Source organism: Babylonia areolata, chromosome 4, assembly GCF_041734735.1.
Source record: "Babylonia areolata isolate BAREFJ2019XMU chromosome 4, ASM4173473v1, whole genome shotgun sequence".
NCBI lineage: Eukaryota > Metazoa > Mollusca > Gastropoda > Neogastropoda > Buccinidae > Babylonia > Babylonia areolata.
The window spans coordinates 37,596,038-37,618,218 of NC_134879.1; the positions used below are offsets into that span (position 1 = coordinate 37,596,038).

The 22,181-nt window shown below is 41.8% G+C and overlaps 1 protein-coding gene across 3 annotated transcripts in view; it reads left to right on the forward strand.

Annotated features, from left to right (window-relative positions):
- The window catches only part of LOC143281136 (uncharacterized), a 404,535-nt gene that overhangs the window by 374,410 nt on the left and 7,944 nt on the right, over positions 1 to 22,181 (forward strand). For all 3 annotated transcript variants that reach the window (XM_076586132.1, XM_076586131.1, XM_076586133.1), the window contains one exon: positions 523 to 658. In XM_076586132.1, the coding sequence (XP_076442247.1) occupies positions 523 to 658 (136 nt within the window). The remainder of the gene's footprint in view (positions 1 to 522; positions 659 to 22,181) is intronic.

Consider the following 22,181-nt stretch of genomic DNA (forward strand, 5'->3'; position numbering starts at 1 on the left):
TTTGACAGGAATCTCCACAATAGTGTCGTTTACAATGAGATCTCAGGATATTTTGACGTGAGTCTCTTTGCAAACGATGCTGCACAGTTTCTGAGCGATCTCAAAGGGTGTGCCTGGAGAGGTCGGGTGTGTGTATGTTCGAAAAGTGTATTTATGTGTGAGTTCAAGACCTGCTTCTCATTCAATTGTCCACATGTACACAAACTGGTCGTTCGCAATTAAGACCTGGCCGTTCGGATTTACCCTCGGGCAACCCTGCTATTTCAACCGTTGAAAAAAAAAAAACGTTGAAAAGGAGGATTAGACGATTTTTTCCTGGTGCAACCAATCGAAGAAAGTCATTAAAAACAGGAGAGCTACATTTGACAATAACACAACCGGTTATCTGTACAATACACACGATGAGCTGGTCGCTTTGACTGGGTCGTTCGCAATTTGGCCTACCTGCCTTGTGAATTCGTTCGAACGCAGCGACGCTTCCTTGAGAAAGTGCAACTGAAGCGGAAGCTGACTGTGTTTCAGAGGGGGAGGTGAAGCAGATGGCGCTGAGTCCTGGAGGCCTCCAGTGGGTGATCCCGGCTCTGGCTCTGGTGGTGCTGCTGCTGCTTCTGGTGCTGGGCCTGGTGCTCTACAAGAACTACCGCCGCCCGCACAAAAAGTCAGTGAGACCCGCTGGTGCTGGACATGTATTTGTGTTGTACGTCATGGTGTTAGGTGCTGTTCGTCATGGGTTTATGTGTTGTATGTCATGGATATCTGTGTTGTACGTCATGGTTTTAGGTGTTGTTCGTCATTAATTTCGTATGTCATAATTATCTGTGTTGTACGTCATGGTGGTTTTTTGTTGTACGTCATGGTGTTATGTGTTGCACGTCATGGTGTTATGTGTTGTCCGTCGTAAAATTCTGTGCTATACGTCATGGCGTTATGTTCTGTCTATCGTGTTCTGCGCTGTACGTCATGGTGTTGGGTGTTGTGAGTTATGAAGTTGTGCTGTCCATTATGGTATTCTTGTAATGTCTCTCGCTGTGTTCTACGTCGAAAGTTATATGTAGTTCGTCATGGTGTTATGTGTTGTTCGTTATGGTGTTGTTTTGTTCCGTCATGATGTTATGTGTTTTTCGACATGAAGTTATGTGTTATGTGTCGCAGTGTATATTGAATCAAAAGCTACGCTACCTATATACTAAGCTAAGAAAAAACCCTAGATTGTTCCATATAAAGAAAATATACCAGGCGCGATACCACAAGCGCAGACAAATACCGAACACAAAAATATGAACGAAAACAAGTGATGAACAAAATGTCGACCTCCATTGATTCCGTTGCATAGTCGGTATCTTCAGAACAGACGCTCTCCGCATGTGTTCATTTGACAGCGCATGAACGGAGTCGTACACTCATGGCAATAAGCTCTGTCGGTTTTCTGTTTCTGCCACACACCAGCAAATACAAAGAGAGCATTCACGTGGTTCGTCGCGATTCGGTTTATAGCAGGACTTTTTTTTATTTCATTTTATTTTATTTTTTCAATCATAACCATCGCCACACACGACTAGTTGTGCAAGGTTATCTTTATATGTGTCCTTTATAACTCGCCTCTCTCTCTCTATATATATATATATAGAGAGAGAGAGAGAGAGAGAGAGAGAGAGAGAGAAGAGAGAGAGAGAGAGAGAGAGATTAGTTTACTTTGTTTCAATTCTGATTTTGTTTGTTTGTTTGTTTTTTCTGTTCCATTTTTATCTATTTTGCACTATTTTGTTCTGATTAATACCTACTATGTCACCAGAGCTTTTCAGCTAATGACATTAAGCATTTCAGTGTTCAGTGTTCTCTCTCTCTCTCTCTCAAATAGTAATAATTATATATGTCGACTGTGAACCCTATTGAAAGGGGCTGTGGCCTATTCAATAAACTAGTGTCCGTGTCAGTGCCAGTGCCAGTGCCAGCGTCAGTGTCAGTCTCCCTCTGTGTGTGTGTGTGTGTGTGTGTGTGTGTGTGTGTGTCTGTGTCTGTGTCTGTGTGTGTGCCTACGTGGATGGGGATGGTAGCATCTACCTACCGTTTTTACGAATGACTGGTTCCCTTTTTCTCTCTCTCTCTCTCTATCCTGTTGTTGCCGACAGGTGTGTATAGGCCTTGTTACTGTTCGCCACTTACCTGCATTTTCCTCGAAACACAGTTCTTCTCAGCTGTGCCGTGGGCGTGAGAGTAGAAGGCCCAACCTCAGACTGTCATTGGCAGTACGTGATGCCAACAGCTATCAGTGGTCAAAACACAGGAAAACAGGAGGCTCTTTTGCTTTGTTAGGTCTGTTCTGGCTATATCAAGGACCACGCCCTTCCCCTCTCCCCCTCGCTTTCAAATACTGCATTACAAATGTGTTCTTGAAATGCTCGTCTTTGCATCATCATGAAGTTATATATAGAGAGAGAGAGAGAGAAGAGAGAGCGTGTGTGCGCGTGCGTGCGTGTATGTGTGTGTGCGTGTATGTGTGTGTGTGTGTGTGACTGCTAGCTTATTCCGTCTAAGATTTTGTTTCAATTTCTTCACAAAGATAAAGGGTAAATTTACAACAGTTTTCATTCTGCGTGTGTGTGTGTGTTGTTGTTGTTGTTGTTGTTGGGTGTTGTTTTGGGTTGTTGTTTGTTTTTGTTGTTGTTGTTGTTGTTTTGTTTTGTTGGGGTTTTTTTGTGGGGCTTTTTTCTTTCTTTCTTTCTTTTTTTTTTCCTTTTTCGATTGGTATTCAATAGTTTTTACGTGATTGTTTGATGCAAACCTCAACATGAGGAACTAAGACAGAGCAGAACGACCTAGTTGTACTACCGCACAGTACCTCAGTGTTGATGTGTCTGAGCCACGCCAGGCCCACCTTCTTTCGCTGACTGCACAGCGACCGGCAAAATCAAATGACTTTTTGTGACGATGCGTTTGGGTCAGAAATGGGAAGAGTGCGTGTGCGCGTGTAAGTGTGCGCGCGCGCGTGTGTGCTTGTGTGTGTGTGTGTGTGTGTGCTTGTGTGTGCTTGCGTGTGTGTGTGTGTGTGTGTGTGTGTTGGAGAAGGGCAATAACGGAGCTCATCAACTATTTATGTCTGTCTGTCTGGTATTGGAAAGAAGGGAAAAAATAGTGCGATTGCTTGAGGTTGGAACGCTGAGGAGTGTAGACGCAGCAAATGTGTGTGTGTGTGTGTGTGTGCGTGTCCGTGTGCGTGTGCATATAATATATATATATATATATATATATATATATATCTGTGTGTGTGTGTGCATAATATATATATATATATATATATGTGTGTGTGTGTGTGTTTCAAACGTGGGCAATTTTGCCTGCAACCACTGACGATAAGAAAATAAATATCAAACGTTAACAGAACAGTAAATTACTACATACTAAAAGAATGATAAAACAGAAAGATTATCTCTGAGAAAAAGACGATACCTTTAATAACTGACCGTTTAGATTACTGCCTTGTATCGGAAAAAAAGTTAATTGTTTTCTTTCTTGTGAGCATACGACTGTCGCACACTCTAACCACTGAGCACTTGGAACAAAGCTCAACACCAGTGGTTTTGTGAGAGGCACGAGTTACTGGTGATTCAGTAACAGCTTTCCGAAAGACCCTGTTTCCACACAAAAAAGGAATTAATTGACAATCAGCTAAATGACGAGTCTGTAGTCAGACCTTGTGTACTTAAATGGGAGTGCTAAAAATTAGCCTGAACACTGGGAAGAGCCATTTACAAATTAATGAATAAAAAAAAAACCAAGTTGGTTGTTCAGTGGGTTGAAACACCGCAACATTTATAAGAACAATTGACGATGTAATCAATTATCGAAATAAAACTAATAAAGCTGGTAATTTATTAGCTCCCTTGCCTGCCCATCCTTGTCTTTAGTTTCTACAGTTTTAGAGTTATGCATGCGTGTGAATGACTGGTGCGAAAGCGTTTTGATTTGTCTCTGCACAAGATTCAGCGCTATGTAAATACCATTATTATTATTATTAGCTATTGATTACACAAGGCATTTCTTAAAAACGGGTTTGGGTCAGTTTGGACAAAGAATAATCAAACTTCAATAAGCCACGGTGGATGGTTGGCATAAACGTTTGATGCAGAACGCAGTACAAGACATGGTTCTCCATTTTCACCTCTAGCTGTTGTCTTAGCGGTGGAGTTATTGGCTATTGAGTTTCAAACAGTTCGATGGTAGGGATCAAGGTTCTCGGTACTGGTAGACATGAAAACTACCCACATGAAAACACAGCGAATGGTTGACGATACTACTCTGTTTCTTAGAAATCGAGATGACATAGATAATGCACTGGAAGACAAACAAGTGCATACCATTCGTTTTGGTCAAGGAAAGGTGAGTTACGATTTAGGTTGGAGTAGAGCAGAAGATAATACGAAAGAAATAAGACTTAGAGTTTTGCACTGAAAAATACTTCACAATATTTACCCAACAAACAAAATGAAAGTAAAAGAAAACATATGTTAACGTTACCGTGGTGAAGTAGATTTTATGTGTTTTTTCACATTTCTTCTGTCTTTGCTGCTATGTGCACATGTCAAGAGTGATCTGGTCGTGTCTTCTTTATGGAAATTCTCGGAGCAAAACACACACACACACACACACACACACACACAAACAAACAAAAGACAAGATTTTCGCTGAGTGATATTCTGTTTGGCGTCAACAGTTTACGATATCCGCAAGAAAGATACGTATAAACTTCATAATTTTAATTAGTGAAATCTGCATTAGCAAAAGCACAGTCGATTAGCCCATTGCAACTGATGATTGAAAAAGAAACTAAATGTAGGATGTTATGAAAAAGAATACTCAAGTTGCATTACTGTCAGTTATTTCAAGAACTCACTCGTTGTGGACAAACAATGAGGCATGGAGATGAAATGATTCACAAACAGTAAAGAGAGGTAACTGTCTCCATTCACAAGGTACACAACTTAGCGCTGCTTACGCAACCGATTCAGCTAGAACACAGGTAAACAAACCCAGACACTTCCTCAAAAAAGGAAGCGCCGGGCCTGTCCCTATACGGACCTTCTGACATGTGCACACATCAGCAAAGACAGAAGAAATGTGTAAACACAAATAAGCTTTCATTCAGGACTGGCTTGAAACAACTGACAGAGATGCAATCTGCAGAGTATTCTTTTTCATTCTCTTTACTGTTTGCTAATCAGTTCATCTCCATGCCTACTTGTCTGTCCATTTCCGGTTGAAAAACCACCGAGGCAACCATGTGTTTGTTCTGTATTGTCCATGTGTTCTGTGTGGCTTGTTCAGGATTAAAGAGGACTATGCCAGTCTCCAATAAAAGCTTATTTGTGTTTTTTCACATTTCTTCTGTCTTTGCTGCTATGTGCACATGTCAAATGATCGGTATAGGGACAGGCCCGGCGCTTCCTTTTTTGAGGAAGTGTCTGGGTTTGTTCCAGTGTACCTTTTATTTACCTGTGTGCTAGCTGAATCGGTAGCGTAAGCAGCGCTGACTTGAAGTTGTGTACCTTGTGAATGGAGAGAGTTACCACTCTTTACAATTTGTTACTCACTTGTTGGTTTTAAGAGTGAGAGGTGTCTCATGCAATAATGGGTGAGAAGCCCCCTACTTAGCATGTAAACCAAGGAGCAAAGTTTTGCTTTAATTCTTTCATCCAGCAAAGCATTCTCGTTTTCACGAAATAAAGAAATCATTATCTCTTAAGTTCCGACTAAACGTTTGGAACAGAAAATATTCAAAAACATGTAGCCTGTATACTCCAGCTCTACTTTAGTACACCATTAAATTTTTTTGTTATTTGACTGCTCGATGCTCACTGTCGAATATACGAACGAACACGGGGATATATTTGAACACAAGGTAGGACTATGTTCAAGTTGTTTTGTATGATTCTACCCACACTGTATCTTCAACAGTTGAGGTAAGGAAAACTGTAGTGGATAGCTGGTATTTTCTTTTATTGTTAGTACCAATGACTAATAGCCCACCACTTCAATGATAGCTTTTTTTTTTAAATACACCACCCCTCCGCACTTCCCATCTCTCGTTAGCTCAATACACCGCATTGTCTGTGTGTATATGTGTGTGTGTGTGTGTGTGTGTGTGTGTGTGTGCAGGAATGAATCACTGCCAACAATCACCTTCTTGTAAAGAGACACTAGACAACAGTGTATGAGAAGAAGACAAAGCATTCATTGATATGATTATTATACCGGAGATGGAAACTTTGTGTGTGTGTGTGTGTGTGTGTGTGTGTGTGCAGGAATGAATCACTGCCAACAATCACCTTCTTGTAAAGAGACACTAGACAACAGTGTATGAGAAGAAGACAAAGCATTCATTGATATGATTATTATACCGGAGATGGAAACTTTGTGTGTGTGTATGTGTGTGTGTGTTTGTGTGTGTACGTATCTGTGTATGTTGTGTGTGTATATGTGTGTGTGTGTGTGTATGTTGTGTGTGTGTGTGTGTGTGTGTACGTATCTGTGTATGTTGTGTGTGTATATGTGTGTGTGTGTGTGTGTATGTTGTGTGTGTGTGTGTGTGTGTGTGATAGAGAAAGTCATTAGCCGTGGTTTCGCTCGGGGTGGGGTGAGTGTGGAAACTCATGATTGAGTGCGGCGTGGAGCGGGACTTCATTATTAAAAAAAAATAAAGACAATTACAGCACACACACACACACACACACACACACACACACACACACACACACAAACACACACACAGGGGGTTGGGGGGGGGAGAGATGTGAAGTTATCACCACTTTTACACTTAGGTCTACTATTTAAACGAGTGTTTCTGAACATTGGCCATATACCATGTGCCGCAACCCACGGATGAAAAGAGGGCACTGAAGAGTTCATTTGTGGACTGTCCATGATTGTATTTTACATGGTTCCCTTGGTGATGTCAAATGGTTTCTCCGTTCAATCGCATGGGAAATAAACTTCGATAACTGATACAAAAAAAAGGACAGTTGAATGGTGATAAGACCTGTTACCTGGACGCTTCACGTGGGACAGCTGATATAGTTTTCTGTGATTATTAATTTTAAATACTCGGTGATCGTTGTTTTCTATTACTACTGTTGTTAACAAAATGGAAAAACAGTTAGGGAAGAGAATGCTGCCTACAAAGTCACAACCTCCAGCCTAACGATGGAAGTTGAAGCTGTGACACATGCCCTCCAGTGGCTATCGTCCATCCATACGCCCGGAAACCAACATGCCATGATGTAACAGACTCAATGAACCTCATACAGAAAATTGAAAACGGAATGGGAAGCCCAGAGTGGCATAAGGCAATGCGCAACTTTCAGATCAAAAAACTCACATGGTCATACTGCCCGGGACATGCAGGAGTTAAAGGAAATGAGCGAGCTGACAGACTTGCTGGTAACGCAACACCAACGAGCGGCCTACATCTAGGAAAATCGGAAATCCTCAGAAAAGTCAAAGAATATCAAAAAGAACAGGTACAAGACCATCACACCATCGATCGCCTCAAAGAAATAAAAGCAGAGAGCGGGAGCGGCCGTAAGTCTAACATGAAAGGTAGAGCACGATGCTTTGCAAATCAAACAAATATCGGCATCATTTCCAAACCAACATTGCGCAAATTTCTTCAAAACGGAACAGAGTCTCTGTGGGCTTTTCCAAATACAGTAGACTGAGCAACACACTAGACGCCACATTCTTGGCATCAGAAATCTTTTCCCATCCCTCTTGCGGCCAATCAGTGGCAGCCTCTGTGCGTGTGTGTGTTTGTGTGTATGTGTGGGTCTGTGTTTTTGAGTGCGTTTGTGCATGCGTGAGAGTGGAAGTGTACACAAGTGTCAGGAGAGTTCTGTGCATGTGTGTGTGTGTGTGTGTGTGTTGTGTGTGTGTGTGAGGGGGAGGTGGGGGTGCAGGGAGGAGGTGAGATAGAGGATGAGGTATGTGAGTGTATGCATGCCTACACTGTAGGAGCATCAGGATATTGGAACGTATATATTATATATATATATCTTTGTATATATGTGTGTGGGGTTGGGGGTGGGAGATATGGGCGTGTGAGTGTGCTTGTACAAGTAAGTATTCATCTGTGTGGGTGAGTGTGTGTGTGTGTGTGTGTGTGTGTGTGTGTGTGTGTGTGTGTGTGCCGTGGAAGCTGCGATACATAGACTAAAAACTCCGAGTGTGTGGAGGAGGGGGTAGAGGAGGTGCAGGGAAATTTGTGGTGTGTGTGTGTGTGTGTGTGTGTGTGTGTGTGTGGGTGTGTTGGAGCTCATGTACGTTTATATGTATTTGACTGTGCTTTAATATCTATGAAACTGCGTTTTTGGGGCATATCTGTTATGCATGTGTGGGTGAATGTGTGTCTTCATGTTTTATATTTATTTGCTTATTTATCATCATTGTTGTCTTATTTATTTAATTATTTATTTATTATTATTATTATTTTATCATTTTTTTCATTACTACTATCTTTTTTAATTATTTATTTATGTATGTATGTACGCTTATATATATATATTTTTTTTTTTCTCAAGGCCTGACAAGCGCGTTGGGTTACGCTGCTGGTCAGGCATCTGCTTGGCAGATGTGGTGTACCGATACTGTTGTTGTTGTTGTCGTCATCGTCTTCTTGGTATCATTATTGTCATTATTATCATTATTGTTATTAACTGATGTTGTTGTTATCATTATTAGTATCATTGATATCAATTACTTCGTGTGTTCTTTTTCAGCCTTTCACTCTTTTTATTTTCGCGCGCGCGCGCGCGCGCTCGTGTGTGTGTGTGTGTGTGTGTGTGTGTGTGTGTGTGTGTTTCTGTCTGTCTGTCTGTCTGTCTGTCTGTCTCTCTCTCTCTCTCTCTCTCTCTCTCTCTGTCCGTCTTTGTGCGATCTTCTAGCTTTGTACTTTTGAGTAATTCACTATTTCTACCAATATTTTGTTTAGAAAGATTGTTTGATTAAAAACAAAATCAATATAAAAATCGTTTTTAGCACAACTCAGGAAGTATAGCCCACTCACAATCGTTAAAACAGCAAAATGACCAACAAACCTTGGGAGTCTTGATCAGAGGGGACCTAGGAGGAATCAAAGCAGACCTGGACAAAGTCAAGCAGCAGTGTGAAAAAAATCAATGCACACTGTGATCGAACAGGACGGGACTACACGGGACTGACAAAGGCGGTGACGGACATAGACAGAAAGTACAGAACATCCATGACGTACTGCAGACAGAAGAGAAGAGACTGATAAACTGACAACATCTGTGCATGACATGAAACAAGAAGTAAGCCAAATAAAGTCAGACGTTGATAGGCTGGAAGAATTCTCCAGAAGAGAAAACCTGCGCATGTTCGGGATTCCCCAGCGTGACCAGAATGAAAACGATACGTTCGTCAGGGCCGTGTTGGACACACGTTCAACGTGGAGGGAGGGATTAAAACATGGACCATAGACAAATTAGAACGAGCACACCACACTGGGCAGAGCTGGGATGGGCAACCAAGACCCATGATCGTCAGACTTAGCCGACGGAAAGACAAGATGGCAATGATCACCAACAAGGACTTCCGTAATGAGCTGGCCACGAAAGGTGTCAGAGTGGCAAACGATCTGACCCGTGCTCAGAGCAGCGCCGTCGCCCAGGCCAGAAAAGAAGGCAAGAAAGCCTTTTCCCGCAGCGGTAAACTGGTGACCGTTCTTTTGTCTCCTGACCGCAAGACATCGGACAAGTCGCTTCGGGAAGCGTTGAAAACAGAACGCCGACAGGAGACGACATGGAAACAACTCGCGCGGCAGGACAGAGCCAACGTGAACCAGCCAGCCATGACTCATGTTCCCCTGCTCGTGACGTAAGACATGGGTCAGAGGGTGGCCAGAAACAGGGCGTGACTGACACAACCCCGCAGCGTGGTAACACCCATGTCTCCCCGAGTTTCAGTTTCAGTTTCAGTAGCTCAAGGAGGCGTCACTGCGTTCGGACAAATCCATATACGCTACACTACATCTGCCAAGCAGATGCCTGACCAGCGGCGTAGCCCAACGCGCTTCGTCAGGCCTTGAGAAAAAGAAAAGGTTGATAAAAAATAGATAAGCGTACATAAATAAGTAAATAAATACATAAATAGATAAATAATAATAATTATGAAAAAAGGTAGTAATAATAATAATAATAATACATAAATAAATAAATAAATAAATAAGACAACAATGGTGATAAATAAGCAAGTAAATGTAAAACATGAAGACACATTCACACATACACCCACACATGCATAACAGATATGCGCCAAACATGCAGTTTCACAGATATGAAAGCACAGTCAAATACACATAAACGTACATGAGCCCCAACACACACACACACACACACACACACACACATTACCCTGCACCTCCTCTACCCCCCTCCTCCACACACGGACAACAAACACTGACCACACGGCTAGCCGACTGACAGGGCCTCACGCCAAAAGCAAATGGACAACACACATTGCTCTCACAGCGAGCAGACAGACGGGACTTGTAACAAAATTTAATCGCCAGCTGGTGTCAGCGACAGCAGCAGGACACTGCGGCGGGACAAGAAAAAACAGGGCTGACCACCCAAGTGAATGGACCTTTCTGAATTATAATGTTGAAAACCTGCTTAGTAAGTTACGTGATGTATCCTTTATTAAATACATTAGTTCGTTTGAATTTATCTGTTTAATGGAAACATTTACTGACTCTAAATTCGACTTTGGTGGCATTTTCACAGAACATATAAAATTTGTTGCTCCTGCAACTAGGTTATCCCGTCATGGGAGAAATTCTGGAGTTTTGTTGATGGTTAGGAAATGTATTGAACATCGTATTAAAGAGGTTAAGACAGACTGCAAGAATACAGTAGCTGTTGAAATAGATAAAAGCGTGTTTGGTGTTGATGAAAAAAATTGTCTTAATTGCTAGTTATATTGCTCCAGAAAGATCACCATAAGACGAGCGTACTGAGCTACAAGATGGCATTCATATCTTAGAAGAAAGCTTGATACAACAGGTACACACAAATAATGTCTACATTATATTGTATGGTGACCTAAATGCAAGGACTGGATGTGAACAACCAAAGATGATAACTTAGCGAACTTGGTGCCAGGTTTTGATTTTGAAGAGATTGACGAAGAAAGAGCTACACGTAACTCCAAAGATTCGACAATAAACAAGTTTGGTAGATCCCTGCTCGATCTCATGCTTGACTTGTATATTGTGAATGGATCGTGCAGCAGTGACACAGAAGGCGAATTTACTTTTGTGTCACTACACGGCAGCATCGTGATTGGTTATTTTCTTACATCTGAAGATTTACGAGCAGAGTGATTTACACATTATGATTGTTTATGTTCATGGTACCTGCCAGTCGTACAATAGTGAAAAAATAGTCAGTGCAATGTAAAGAGTCAGGATTATTTGGAATGATGAGAAGTTGCAGATATATAGAGGATGTAACAGCAATGACTTCAAAGATAGTCTGAGTGAAACTCACGGTATGTTAGATTTAGATATTGATAGCGGGGTTGAATTGTTCACAAACGTTCTACATGGAGCAGCTGCTTGTATGGTTAGAAAGGTCAGTAAAACCAAGAAAGAATTTAATGACTGGTTTGACATGGAAAGCAGGCAGCAGAAGAAACTGGTTAGAAGACGCCTGAAGAGATTCCGAAGATTAAGACAGAAAGCGTTATTGGTTACGAATCAGTGGAAAGAATACTATGTTAAGGAGAGGAAGGACAAAGAAGCTAAAAAGGACAAAGAAACGAGCGTACGAAGAAGAAAGATTAGAAAAATTAAGAAACTGCGTTCATGACCCTAAGTTGTTCTGGTCAATAATAAGGTGAATTAATCGGAAAGCAGTGGTTTATAATGACATTAGCTCCGAACAGTGGCATAACCACTTTTCTAACGTTTTTTGATACAGCTGATAATAGTTCTGATTAGGAAGAAGTAATGATGGAAGAAGCGGTAGATGTGGAGGAAGTATCCCTATTCAGTGACCCAATTTCAGAACCGGAACAAGTATTAAAAAAACCTGTAATCGGGTAAAAGTGCCGGCGAAATGCTAAAAAATGCAAACAGTAATGATATCAAATTCCTAGTTACCCTATTTAACAAGTTTTACATGGCTGTTAAAAGCATTTACGATTCTGTACTTGTATTTGTTCGTGACAAAGGTATTTATTCAGACTTTTTTCAGTGCCCAAGAGGGGTTAAACAAGGTTGTATGCTAAACCCACAACTGTTTTCTTTTTTCATCAATGGATTGGCAGTGGAGTTATCAAAGAAGGGTAGGCATGGAATACAAATGATACCTGGCGCCACAGAATTGTTCTCAATGCTATTTGCTGATGATGTTGTTCTCTTATCCGACACACCCGTAGGGTTACAAAATCAATCAAATGCCCTTAAGCAAGAATCAGACTACAACTAACAGTAAATCTCGATAAGACCAATATTATAGTTTTCCACAATGGAGGTCACCTTTCGACTCATGAAAAACTGTGCTATGGTGACAGAAAAATAAAAGTAGCCATTGCATATAAATATTTAGGAATGGTATTCACAACAAAATTGAGTTTGACGTCTGAGTGGGATGAAGCAAATAGAAAAGGGAAAAAGGTGTAATCCAAATTATGAAATCACTCAGGAGACTGCGTTCGACTGACGCACAGCTTTTCTGGAAACATTTCGACTCACAAATTGAATCAGCCTTGAACTATGGAGCGGAAATATGAGGACTCATGACAACAATAACCAAATGGAAAAGGTACATACATTTGCAATGAAGCGCTTTCTTGGTGTCCATTTACACTTATCAAACACTAAAATGTATGGCGAAACCGGTACCCATTCCGTATTAGATCAACTGAAAAATGCATAAAATATTGGCTCAAACGAACAAGATTGCTAACGTCACGATTGTGTAGACAAGCATACGAGATGCTACAGCTGCAAGAGGAGAATGGCAAACAGAACTGGGTATTCCACATCAAGAAAACACTAGCGGAACATGGATTCGGCCTTGTTTGATGTGCCAATGAGTAGTGCACGAGAGCAGGTTTGTATCGGAATTTAAAGATAGACTTATAGCATGTTACTAACAAAACTGGCACGGAGAAATTAATAGAGAGCAACGATAGGTATAAATGGTTCTATTCATTTAAATCAATATTTCAAACAGAGAAGTATGTTAAGATTATAACAAATAAATGACATAAAATCTGCTTTGCGAGGCTCAGTTTGAGAGCAATTGGACTGAATGCCAACAGATGATGGTTTGATTCAGACGTAGCAACATCTCCTTGCCCAATGTGTGGCGAAAGCCCAGAAGATGAAAATCATTTCATATTTAACTGCAAAAGATATGATGAATTGCGAAAAAACTGTACCATTTTAAATACAGCTCCAGCGCAGAGAAAAGATTTGATCGGCATACTGATGACAGAAAATGAAGATATGATACTTTCACTTGCAAAATATGTATCTGAGGCAATAAATTTTCGGAAAACGTCCATCATCAGTCCAAATACTCATTAATCAATTAAAAATTAGTATGGGTTATATGAGGAAAAAGTATAGATAAAAAGGAAGGGTTACATTTGGATGGTCGCTCTCGATATTTCAATTATTTGATGTGTTCGTATTGATATGATAGGTTTTGATGTTGAGGCATAAATAATAATTTCAGGATTTAAATGTACTTTATGTGTTTGTATTAATATATGTGTGTCGATGTCACATGCGTAAATATTTATTATATGATTTATCTGTACTTTGTTTTCTGTGTACTGTCCAAACCTTGGAGACGAACGACTGAAAAAAAGGCACATTACCCGCCTGTCACATATACTTTAAGCTAATGACAATATGCCAAAGTGTCGCAAATCTCTTATTAGTTTATGTTGTTTCAATTCTTTTTCTTTTTTTCTTTTTTTTCCTTTCTGTCCATTTTAGCTATTTTACACCATTTTGTTTTGATTAGCACAGGTCCACTATGTTACCAGAGCTTTTCAGCTGATGACATTAAACATTTCAGTGCTTCTCTCTCTCTCTCTAAATGTATGTATATATATATATATATATATATAGAGAGAGAGAGAGAGAGAGAGAGAGAGAGAGAGAGGTATAATTATATGTCTACGTATCTATAACGTTGTTGTCCCTCGACCACATCTCTCTCTCTCTCTCTCTCTCTCTCTCTCTCTATATATATATATATATATATATATATATATATATACTTTATATTATATTATATATATATATATATATCTGTGTCTCGTAGACACATAAGTCAGATCACTCCCTGAGCACACCAGTCACAACATAATCTCGATCGATCCTCAATCGGTTGTTTTAACTCTGCTGACACCACCCAGTCAGCCATAAACAGATAATGATTCGTGTTTCATGTCCACAAAATCGAGGCATTTATGAAAAGTTTGTCACACACACACACACGCGCGCGCGCGCATACACACGTATGCACAAACACACACACACACACACACACACACACACACAAACACACGCGCACACGGATAAGAGAGAGGTCTAGCACGAAGCAGTGAAGCGTCTAATGCAGGGGTCTGTTCAGAGAGAGAGGTCAGGGAGACGTCCGCGGCCATTAGACACGCTTCACGGGGCTTTCTGATTGGCGCACGCGCTCCCCACTCCTCTCCCCTCCCACATCCCCTACCCCTCAACAGCCAATCACGCGCAAGATCGGAAACGTGAGGGGTGTGGGGGAGAGGGGGTCACAGGGGCAAAGGGGAATAGTAGGGGGTCGGCAAGGTCATGTGTGTGTTGATTGGTTTTGCCGGGGCTTATGGGTGCGTATTGTTGCCCGTTCGCTTCAGTGAGAATTTCTCTGCCCCCTCCCCGTAGCTTTGTGTGTCATATACGTCATGTAGTTATTGCTTTTCCCCTGGGCATTGTCCAGATTTTTTTTTTTTTCTTTGGGGGGGGGGGGGGGTTGTTTTTGTTTTGTCTTTCGTTTTCTTTTTCAGTTTCTGTCGGTTAATTTTCCCCTCGCCGTTTTTTTCTGTATATCACCACCTGTCCCTTAGGGGTGTGTGGTGTGTGTGTGTGTGTTTCTGCCATCTAAAACAGGACCTTGATGACGTCATACAATGTTGTCAGCTTTTCAGAGTTGGTGACGTGGTCGGTAGCACGAATTGATCGCCAACACTATACACCATCACCGTCACAAAATCAAGACCGCCACGATATGCAGGGTATAAGCTTGTCAAACATCACCAGAGATACGGTCGAAACGTAGATCCTGCCAGGAAAACGCCTTCCTGTGAAATGGCACAGCAATGTACCTTGCAACGGTGTTGCCAACGCTGACGAGGAGAGATCAGCGAAATAAGATAATGGGTTCCGATATATATATACATATAAGAAAGGACAAGTAACAGAATAGCCGGCTGTAACACCGTCCAGAATCATGACAAAAATATTAATACCACTTGCTGACAAGATCTGAGCCAGTGACAATTTTCAGGTCACAGACTACATGCTACAAACAGGCTACAACCACCGGAACTGTCGCCAGTGTGTACCTGGTTCCATGTTGTAGGGCCCGGACAGACCACCGTGACGCTCTCACCCGAAAACTGATTACGACTGCTTACATCGCCGGGGTAAAAATGGTCATACACGTAAAAGTGCGCTCGTGTGCACGAGTGAATTTGGAAGTCGTTGTCCACGAAAGAAGAAGGAGAAGACCATTATTATGCCATCAGGCGCCGTGAAAGACGGGAAGACGCCGGTGATTCGAAAGCTCTTCAGCGGCCTTGAGGAACTGTGATGTCCTGCAATTTTCGCGCGAGAGATTGCTGTTTCCATCCGAAGGATTGACGAGAAGTCTTGATTTGTGGATGAGACCGTTGTCCGGGTTGATGGACACCGCTGGTGATCCTGCTTCACTCAGTGCCTGCATGAACCAACACCAACTGACAAATCACAAGTCCTTTTTAATAGCTGAAGGTAACCTGGTCTCAATGTGACGGTTCAATTGGAGGCAACAAAAGCCAGTAATCTGAAGGAATAAAGTTCGGAAAACTTTGATCGCAAAATCAGGACTTGGTTAGTTGCAAATGAGCCGTTGGATTCTGGACTTGTAGCTCAGCTACTGCATTGTTCGATAAAACAGACGTTAGGGGGGTGTCTGTTTTTTGTTACTGCTGTAAATCAAACGCTGTTAAAAGAAAGGAAAAAAAAAACAATCGCTAATAATATAATATACAAAAAAGGGGGAAACGCACCCTTGATGCGAATCAGTTCTTGTACGACACTTAACATGCAATGAAGAACTGAATCGATCACAAAGTTCTGGATGTATCTGTGTGAGGCACAGCGGAGCTGAATATGAACTTGTGCATTGCCGGGAAGAAAAACATGGCGGCCAACTAGTTACATGCAGTGGAACAGATTTAGGCTGTGACACATGGTTGCTGGGGAAACAAGGAGCCAGCCATTGTGTGCTCAGTCTGAAATGGACTTTTGATTTGCTGCCGACTGACTGAAAGAGGAGAGAGGGGCTGGACTGACATTTCTGGGTTGGATGTATGCGTTTTTTGATACACAGAGCTGGCTTCCAGAAAGAAAGAAATATTGATCTCGTGCCTCTTTCTCCCCCACTGCTTGTCCCATCCCATCCCACCTCTCTTTCAGAGGGCTGAAACCGTTCTTGTTCAGGATCAGCTGTCCCTATTCCTGTTGGAATGTACGTCATGAAACTGAGAACCTTCTCCGTCATCCTAGCCTTTCAGGTCATTACATTATCACAGTTATTTAGGGACTTTTTCCCTTTCATAACACGTGCACGTGTGCAGATTAACTCGCATTTTGTAATGGAATGAGCCAGAAATGCACATATTTTGAATTAAAAAGGAACTGTAGTTGTGGGATGAAAATAACACGAGTCGTCCTCTCTCCGTATGTAGCACAGTGTCAAACGTTTCGAAAGTGTCCTTCAGTTACAGATATCAAAGTGCATCACGTATACTCACATTTCACTCCTGTCTTTTTGTTTTTTTCTTCCACGTCCAGTCTGTTTCTGGATTGTTGTTTCTGTAAAATGGCGAACTCCCTCTCACCCTCAGCCCCTTTTCCCCATTCACCTGCAGCAGAATGCTGTAGACAGGAGCAAAACAGCACAGAAAAGCAAAGGCGGTGAGCACAGTGCAGCCAGCTGGAGGGAGCCCTTTGATAGAGACAGACACGGGGACGCGTGAAAGGTTTCCAGGCCAGTCGACAAAGTCCTGACTTCAACAGACCGGGTATCAATTCTGTCACCAGTTTCCAAAGTTCCCATCGGTTTTTGTCAGTGGTGTTTTCGTGTTGGCTACCCAGGCCATTGAATACAGAAGGAAGAAAACTCGTTTCCGCTGTTTCGTACTCACTTTGTGCTTTTTTCTTAACAGGGAAGAACATTCAACTGACGTTTCACATTGGAAGAGCATCTTGGCAGGGAGTTGTGTGAACAAGCAAACCATTATTGACAAGACAGGTTCCAGCTGTGAGAGTTGTTGCCTCTCTTTCTTCGGAAAAACTTTCAACAGTACTCCATGTAACTAAAGTCTCGCAATGGATGATGGGTATTGATCCAGAACCTTTCTTTTCTCCTTTTTACACCAGCACCTTTTAGCGCTTTCCTCTAGATAGATGTATCTAAACGTTTAACCACCCCCTTGTTTTCTTAACGGTGGAGAATTTCATTCCTGATTTTCTTTCACTTTTTCACAGGGTTTGCCCTCCAGTCAACTGGTTACTGCCCTTTTTGTGAACAGGGTTCGAAGAACAGATATCTTCATTCAACTTGTATTTAAAACACGATCCCCCATTCTTGCTTACTGTAGGCGGTCAGCACGATGATGATGTATTTCAGTCTGAATGGTGATAATGAAATAGAAACAAGCATTCTCAGTAATGTTAAAGAGGTCACCAGACAGTTCAGATTTGTAAACAAATCGAGTAAACTGTCAGCTTTGATTTAATACGTTTACTATCTCACCTCTTTTTGTATATGTTTCGTTTGCAGTGAAAGATATTAGATCATAATCGAGGTCCAGCACTAAATACAACGTTTTTTCCATAACCAGAAATCACAAACGTTATGATAAAGTTCTAAAGATAAACGGTGCACTGCCGTCACCCACCACTCTCAACCAATAGAAACGTGGCCTTGACAGACCCGTAGGACTGAAGTCAGCCTGTATCCATTCAGCTGTCATGCCAGCCATCATAAACAGTTACAACACGGCAGTCCTTGCCCATACCGCAGATTCACAAGCGGCCTTTCAGGTTCCGGAATGAGCCGTGTCTTCCCATAGATACAGACACGATTCATGGAATTGAAATCATTCTGCTACTGTCCATCCAAACATTCAGTTGTCTTCTTCCCCGTCGAGGTTTGATCAGGTTTTTTGACTGGAAAGTCAACACAAAGTTTGACTGCAAACGTTTTATCGCTGAAATATGCACTTCCTCCTTTTGTATTTGAAAATTAAAAGGTTTGTAAAATCCACTGCCGCTGTCTCTTTGAATGAGTTTCTATGGGAGGGAGGATGGAAGAAAAGCGAGAGCATGACGTTCCTGGCCGATGTTCCATGTTTGCAGCCACTCTCGGTATGTACTCGCTAAATCAAGCAGAACATAAATTAGATGTGTGGACAACAGTGGGAGCGCTTCGCCTGTATTTTTTTTTCTCCTCCTCACAGCCACAGCCAAAGAGAGCGACCCAAGCCTCGTATTTCATGGCGGATAGTGACCGAGGACATTTTTCAATTCCACCCTCATTTCCTGCTTTCCTCTGAATGGGTTTCGTTTTTTTTGGGGGGGGGTTTGTTGGGTTTTTTTGTAAACTCGCATTCTTCTTCTTCTTCTGGCGACGTCAAACGAGTTTCTTATACCCTCCTCGGCCTCCCTGGCGTGTTTGCGCTTCTAGCTGTATTGTAGATCCTTTCTACAAAAGGTTTTGAAGAAACGAAGTCCTCAATCGCCGTGTGTGTTAAGCAAGAGCACAGAATCCCCAGAATTGTTTGGTAAATGCTGTTATTGTAATAACTGTAGTATCTTTCTAAACATAAAAAAGTAACAGCCTGGAGATTTCCGGCATTTCTATTTTTTTCTGCTGACCATCTAAATATTCCACAGTCATGCTATTTTATTTCCTCAGTGAAACAGCTCTCATCATATACGCACATGTCACGACTGGTGGTTCTGCTTGTGTTGTTTGAAATATCTGTACAAAGATATTTTGGACGACGACCAGAATCTAAAATCAAGCGTGGAGTCCTCACAGTTTTGAGTTGAGAAATGTGTTCAAGGCACCACGTACCTCAGCTCACATTAACATGCTGTTATATCGGTTGAAACAGTTCTTGTTTAACACTACTGAGAACGTTTCGTTCATCTTTTATCGACACTGTTGTCCTCAAACAATGATTCAACTCCAAATATGTCAATGACATTACATTGAATGTTATCATTGGACAATAACTGTACCACGTTTTTTGTTTGTGTTTTATTTTTATACATTGAGGAGCATTGTTTCCTATATTCCCAAATAAATGTATCTGATAGTGGTAATATTAATGATATAATAATAATAATAATAATAAAAGACGATGATCTCTTGGCAGATGTGGTGTAGCGTATATGGATTTGTCCGAGCGCAGTGACGGCTCCACGAGCTACTGATACTGATATTTATACTCTGTGTGTGTGTGTGTGTGTGTGTGTGTGTGTGTGTGTGTGTGTGTGTGTGTGTGATGTAAGCTCTTAACTCCCTTTTCAATTCCCTACAATTCAAGATGTGAAAGAAAGAGGGGGAAGAAAGGGGTGCAGAGAAGAAACGGTGTGATCTGAAGACAGCCTCAATCAACACTGGCCGACACAGGAGCACCCGGAAGGTTTCCTGGCCAGTCAACAGAATCGTGTTCAGCTGTTATGGGACTTCACCATCGTCAGACTGGGTTTCTTTGCCATCATCTGCCGTCAGATTTTTTTTCTTTCTTTTTTGGGGGGAAAGATGGAGGGGGGGGGGGGCACATACGTTTAAGTAATGTAACCTCTCCACGCTGTTGGCAAGGAGAAGAAGAAAACTCATTCTTGCTTTCTCGTAATGATATATCGGTAGAGGAAGGAGGAGGAAGAAGAGGAGGAGGTGGTGGAGGAGGAGGGGTTTAACTGATGTTCCGCATTTGAAGATTACGTTGGCCTGAGTGAGTACATCACAAGTTACATGTTTTGTTGCAATAGTGTGTTTGTTCTACCTTTCTTAAAATGAAGTTTCTTTTTTCCCCTGCAAGCTCTGTTGGAATTCATCTCGTTATCCAGTTCTCATTGACGACTTATATTCATCGGAGACACTTTTAGTCCCATCACTTTTTTATGCTTAGTCAGTTAGATATGCTGTTAAACTTCAACGTTTTCCTTCCAAATTAAAGCCACAGGTTTATTTTGCATAACTGCTTTATTTCTCAGTCAAATCCATAAGAGTTATACATATCATTTCTCAAACAACGTCTCGACAGTTATAGTTCCCCACGCCGTACAGAATTGTACAGCCTGTGAGAAATGTGACAGTTGTGTATTTCAGTCTGGGAATTAACCACGAATTCTAAATTCACTTTCGAAATGCCCAGTTATTTTGTTCGCTCTATCGTTCAGTGATGTCACTGGATGGGGGAAAAAAATCCACGGACTTTGAATCTATGTGTTTGGTCAGTAGCAGTAGCAGAAGGAGGCGTCACTGCGTTCGGTCAATCCATATACGCTACACCACATCTGCCAAACAGATGCCTGATCAACAGCGTAACCCAACGCGCTTAGTCAGGCCTTGAGAAAAAAGAAGAAAAAAAACAGATAGAAATTTTAAAAATAAATAAATAAATAAAATAAAATGTATTTGGTCACTGAGGAACTCATCCCTTATGCCCTTGACAGGGGATTGCAAAAAAGCCAGTGCCACTACCTCCTTGAATCAGCTGAGGGAGGGGAGGGGAGGATGGCGATCGAGGTTCAGCTCAGTTCAGCTCAGGGAAGCGTCACTGCGTTTTGACAAATCCATATACGCTACACACCACATCTGCTAAGCAGATGCCTGTAACCAGCAGCGTAACCCAACGCGTTTCGTCAGGCCATGAGAGAAAAAAAAAGCATGGAAAAAAAGGATATGTCATAAAACTAATTTCAATGAATAAGTAGTCAAACGGAAAAATAAATAGATAAATAAATGAATAGATGACTAAATAAATAAGTAAATAAATAAGATTGAATTAGAAAATACAAAAATAAACATAACACACACACACACACACACACACACACACACACACACACACACACAGAGGCGAGGACCACGCCTGATGTTCCACGTTCGAGGAACCGCTCTTGGTGTGAAGGTGGCTGAAGCCAGCAGAACATGAATAACTTGTTTGGACTGGACTGTAAAGTGCTTCACACACCTTCCACCCCCCACCCCACCCCTTCCCTCCACCCCTTTGCTGTTGTTGTTGTTGTTGTTTATTTCTCCTTCTCTCAACCTCAGCCACAGTGGAGCGACCTAAGCCTCGTATTTTACAGCCGGTATTGATCGAAGACTTTTTTTCCAATTCCGCCCTCATTTCCTGCTTTCCACTGAATGGGTTTCTGTTTGTAAACTCGCTTTTCAACTTGGCGACGTTAAACGGTTTGCGTCTTTGTTGTTTTCTTGTTGTTGTTGTTTTTCTGTGTTTTTCTTAAAGCCCCCTGCCCCCCCCCCCCCTTCGCACCCCCCTCCCCTCCTCCCCCCCCCCCCCCCCCACACACACACTCACATACCCGTCGCCCTCTCATATGTTTTGTTGTTTTTTTTACTTCAAACTGAATCGCACTGTACCTGTCACAGAAAGATTTGAATGGGGCGGGGTTCTTTTTCAACCAGAGTGTCATGAAAGCGCTTACAAGTTCCTCGCGTTTCAAGGACGACCTGAAATGATGCTTGCAGCCAGCCAGCAACAGCAGCATCAGCATCAGCAGCTGTAGTAACAGCAGTAGTTGGAGCAGCGGTGGATGTTTTGTCATTCAGGGAAATGAAAGACTGTTGTAGTAACAACGT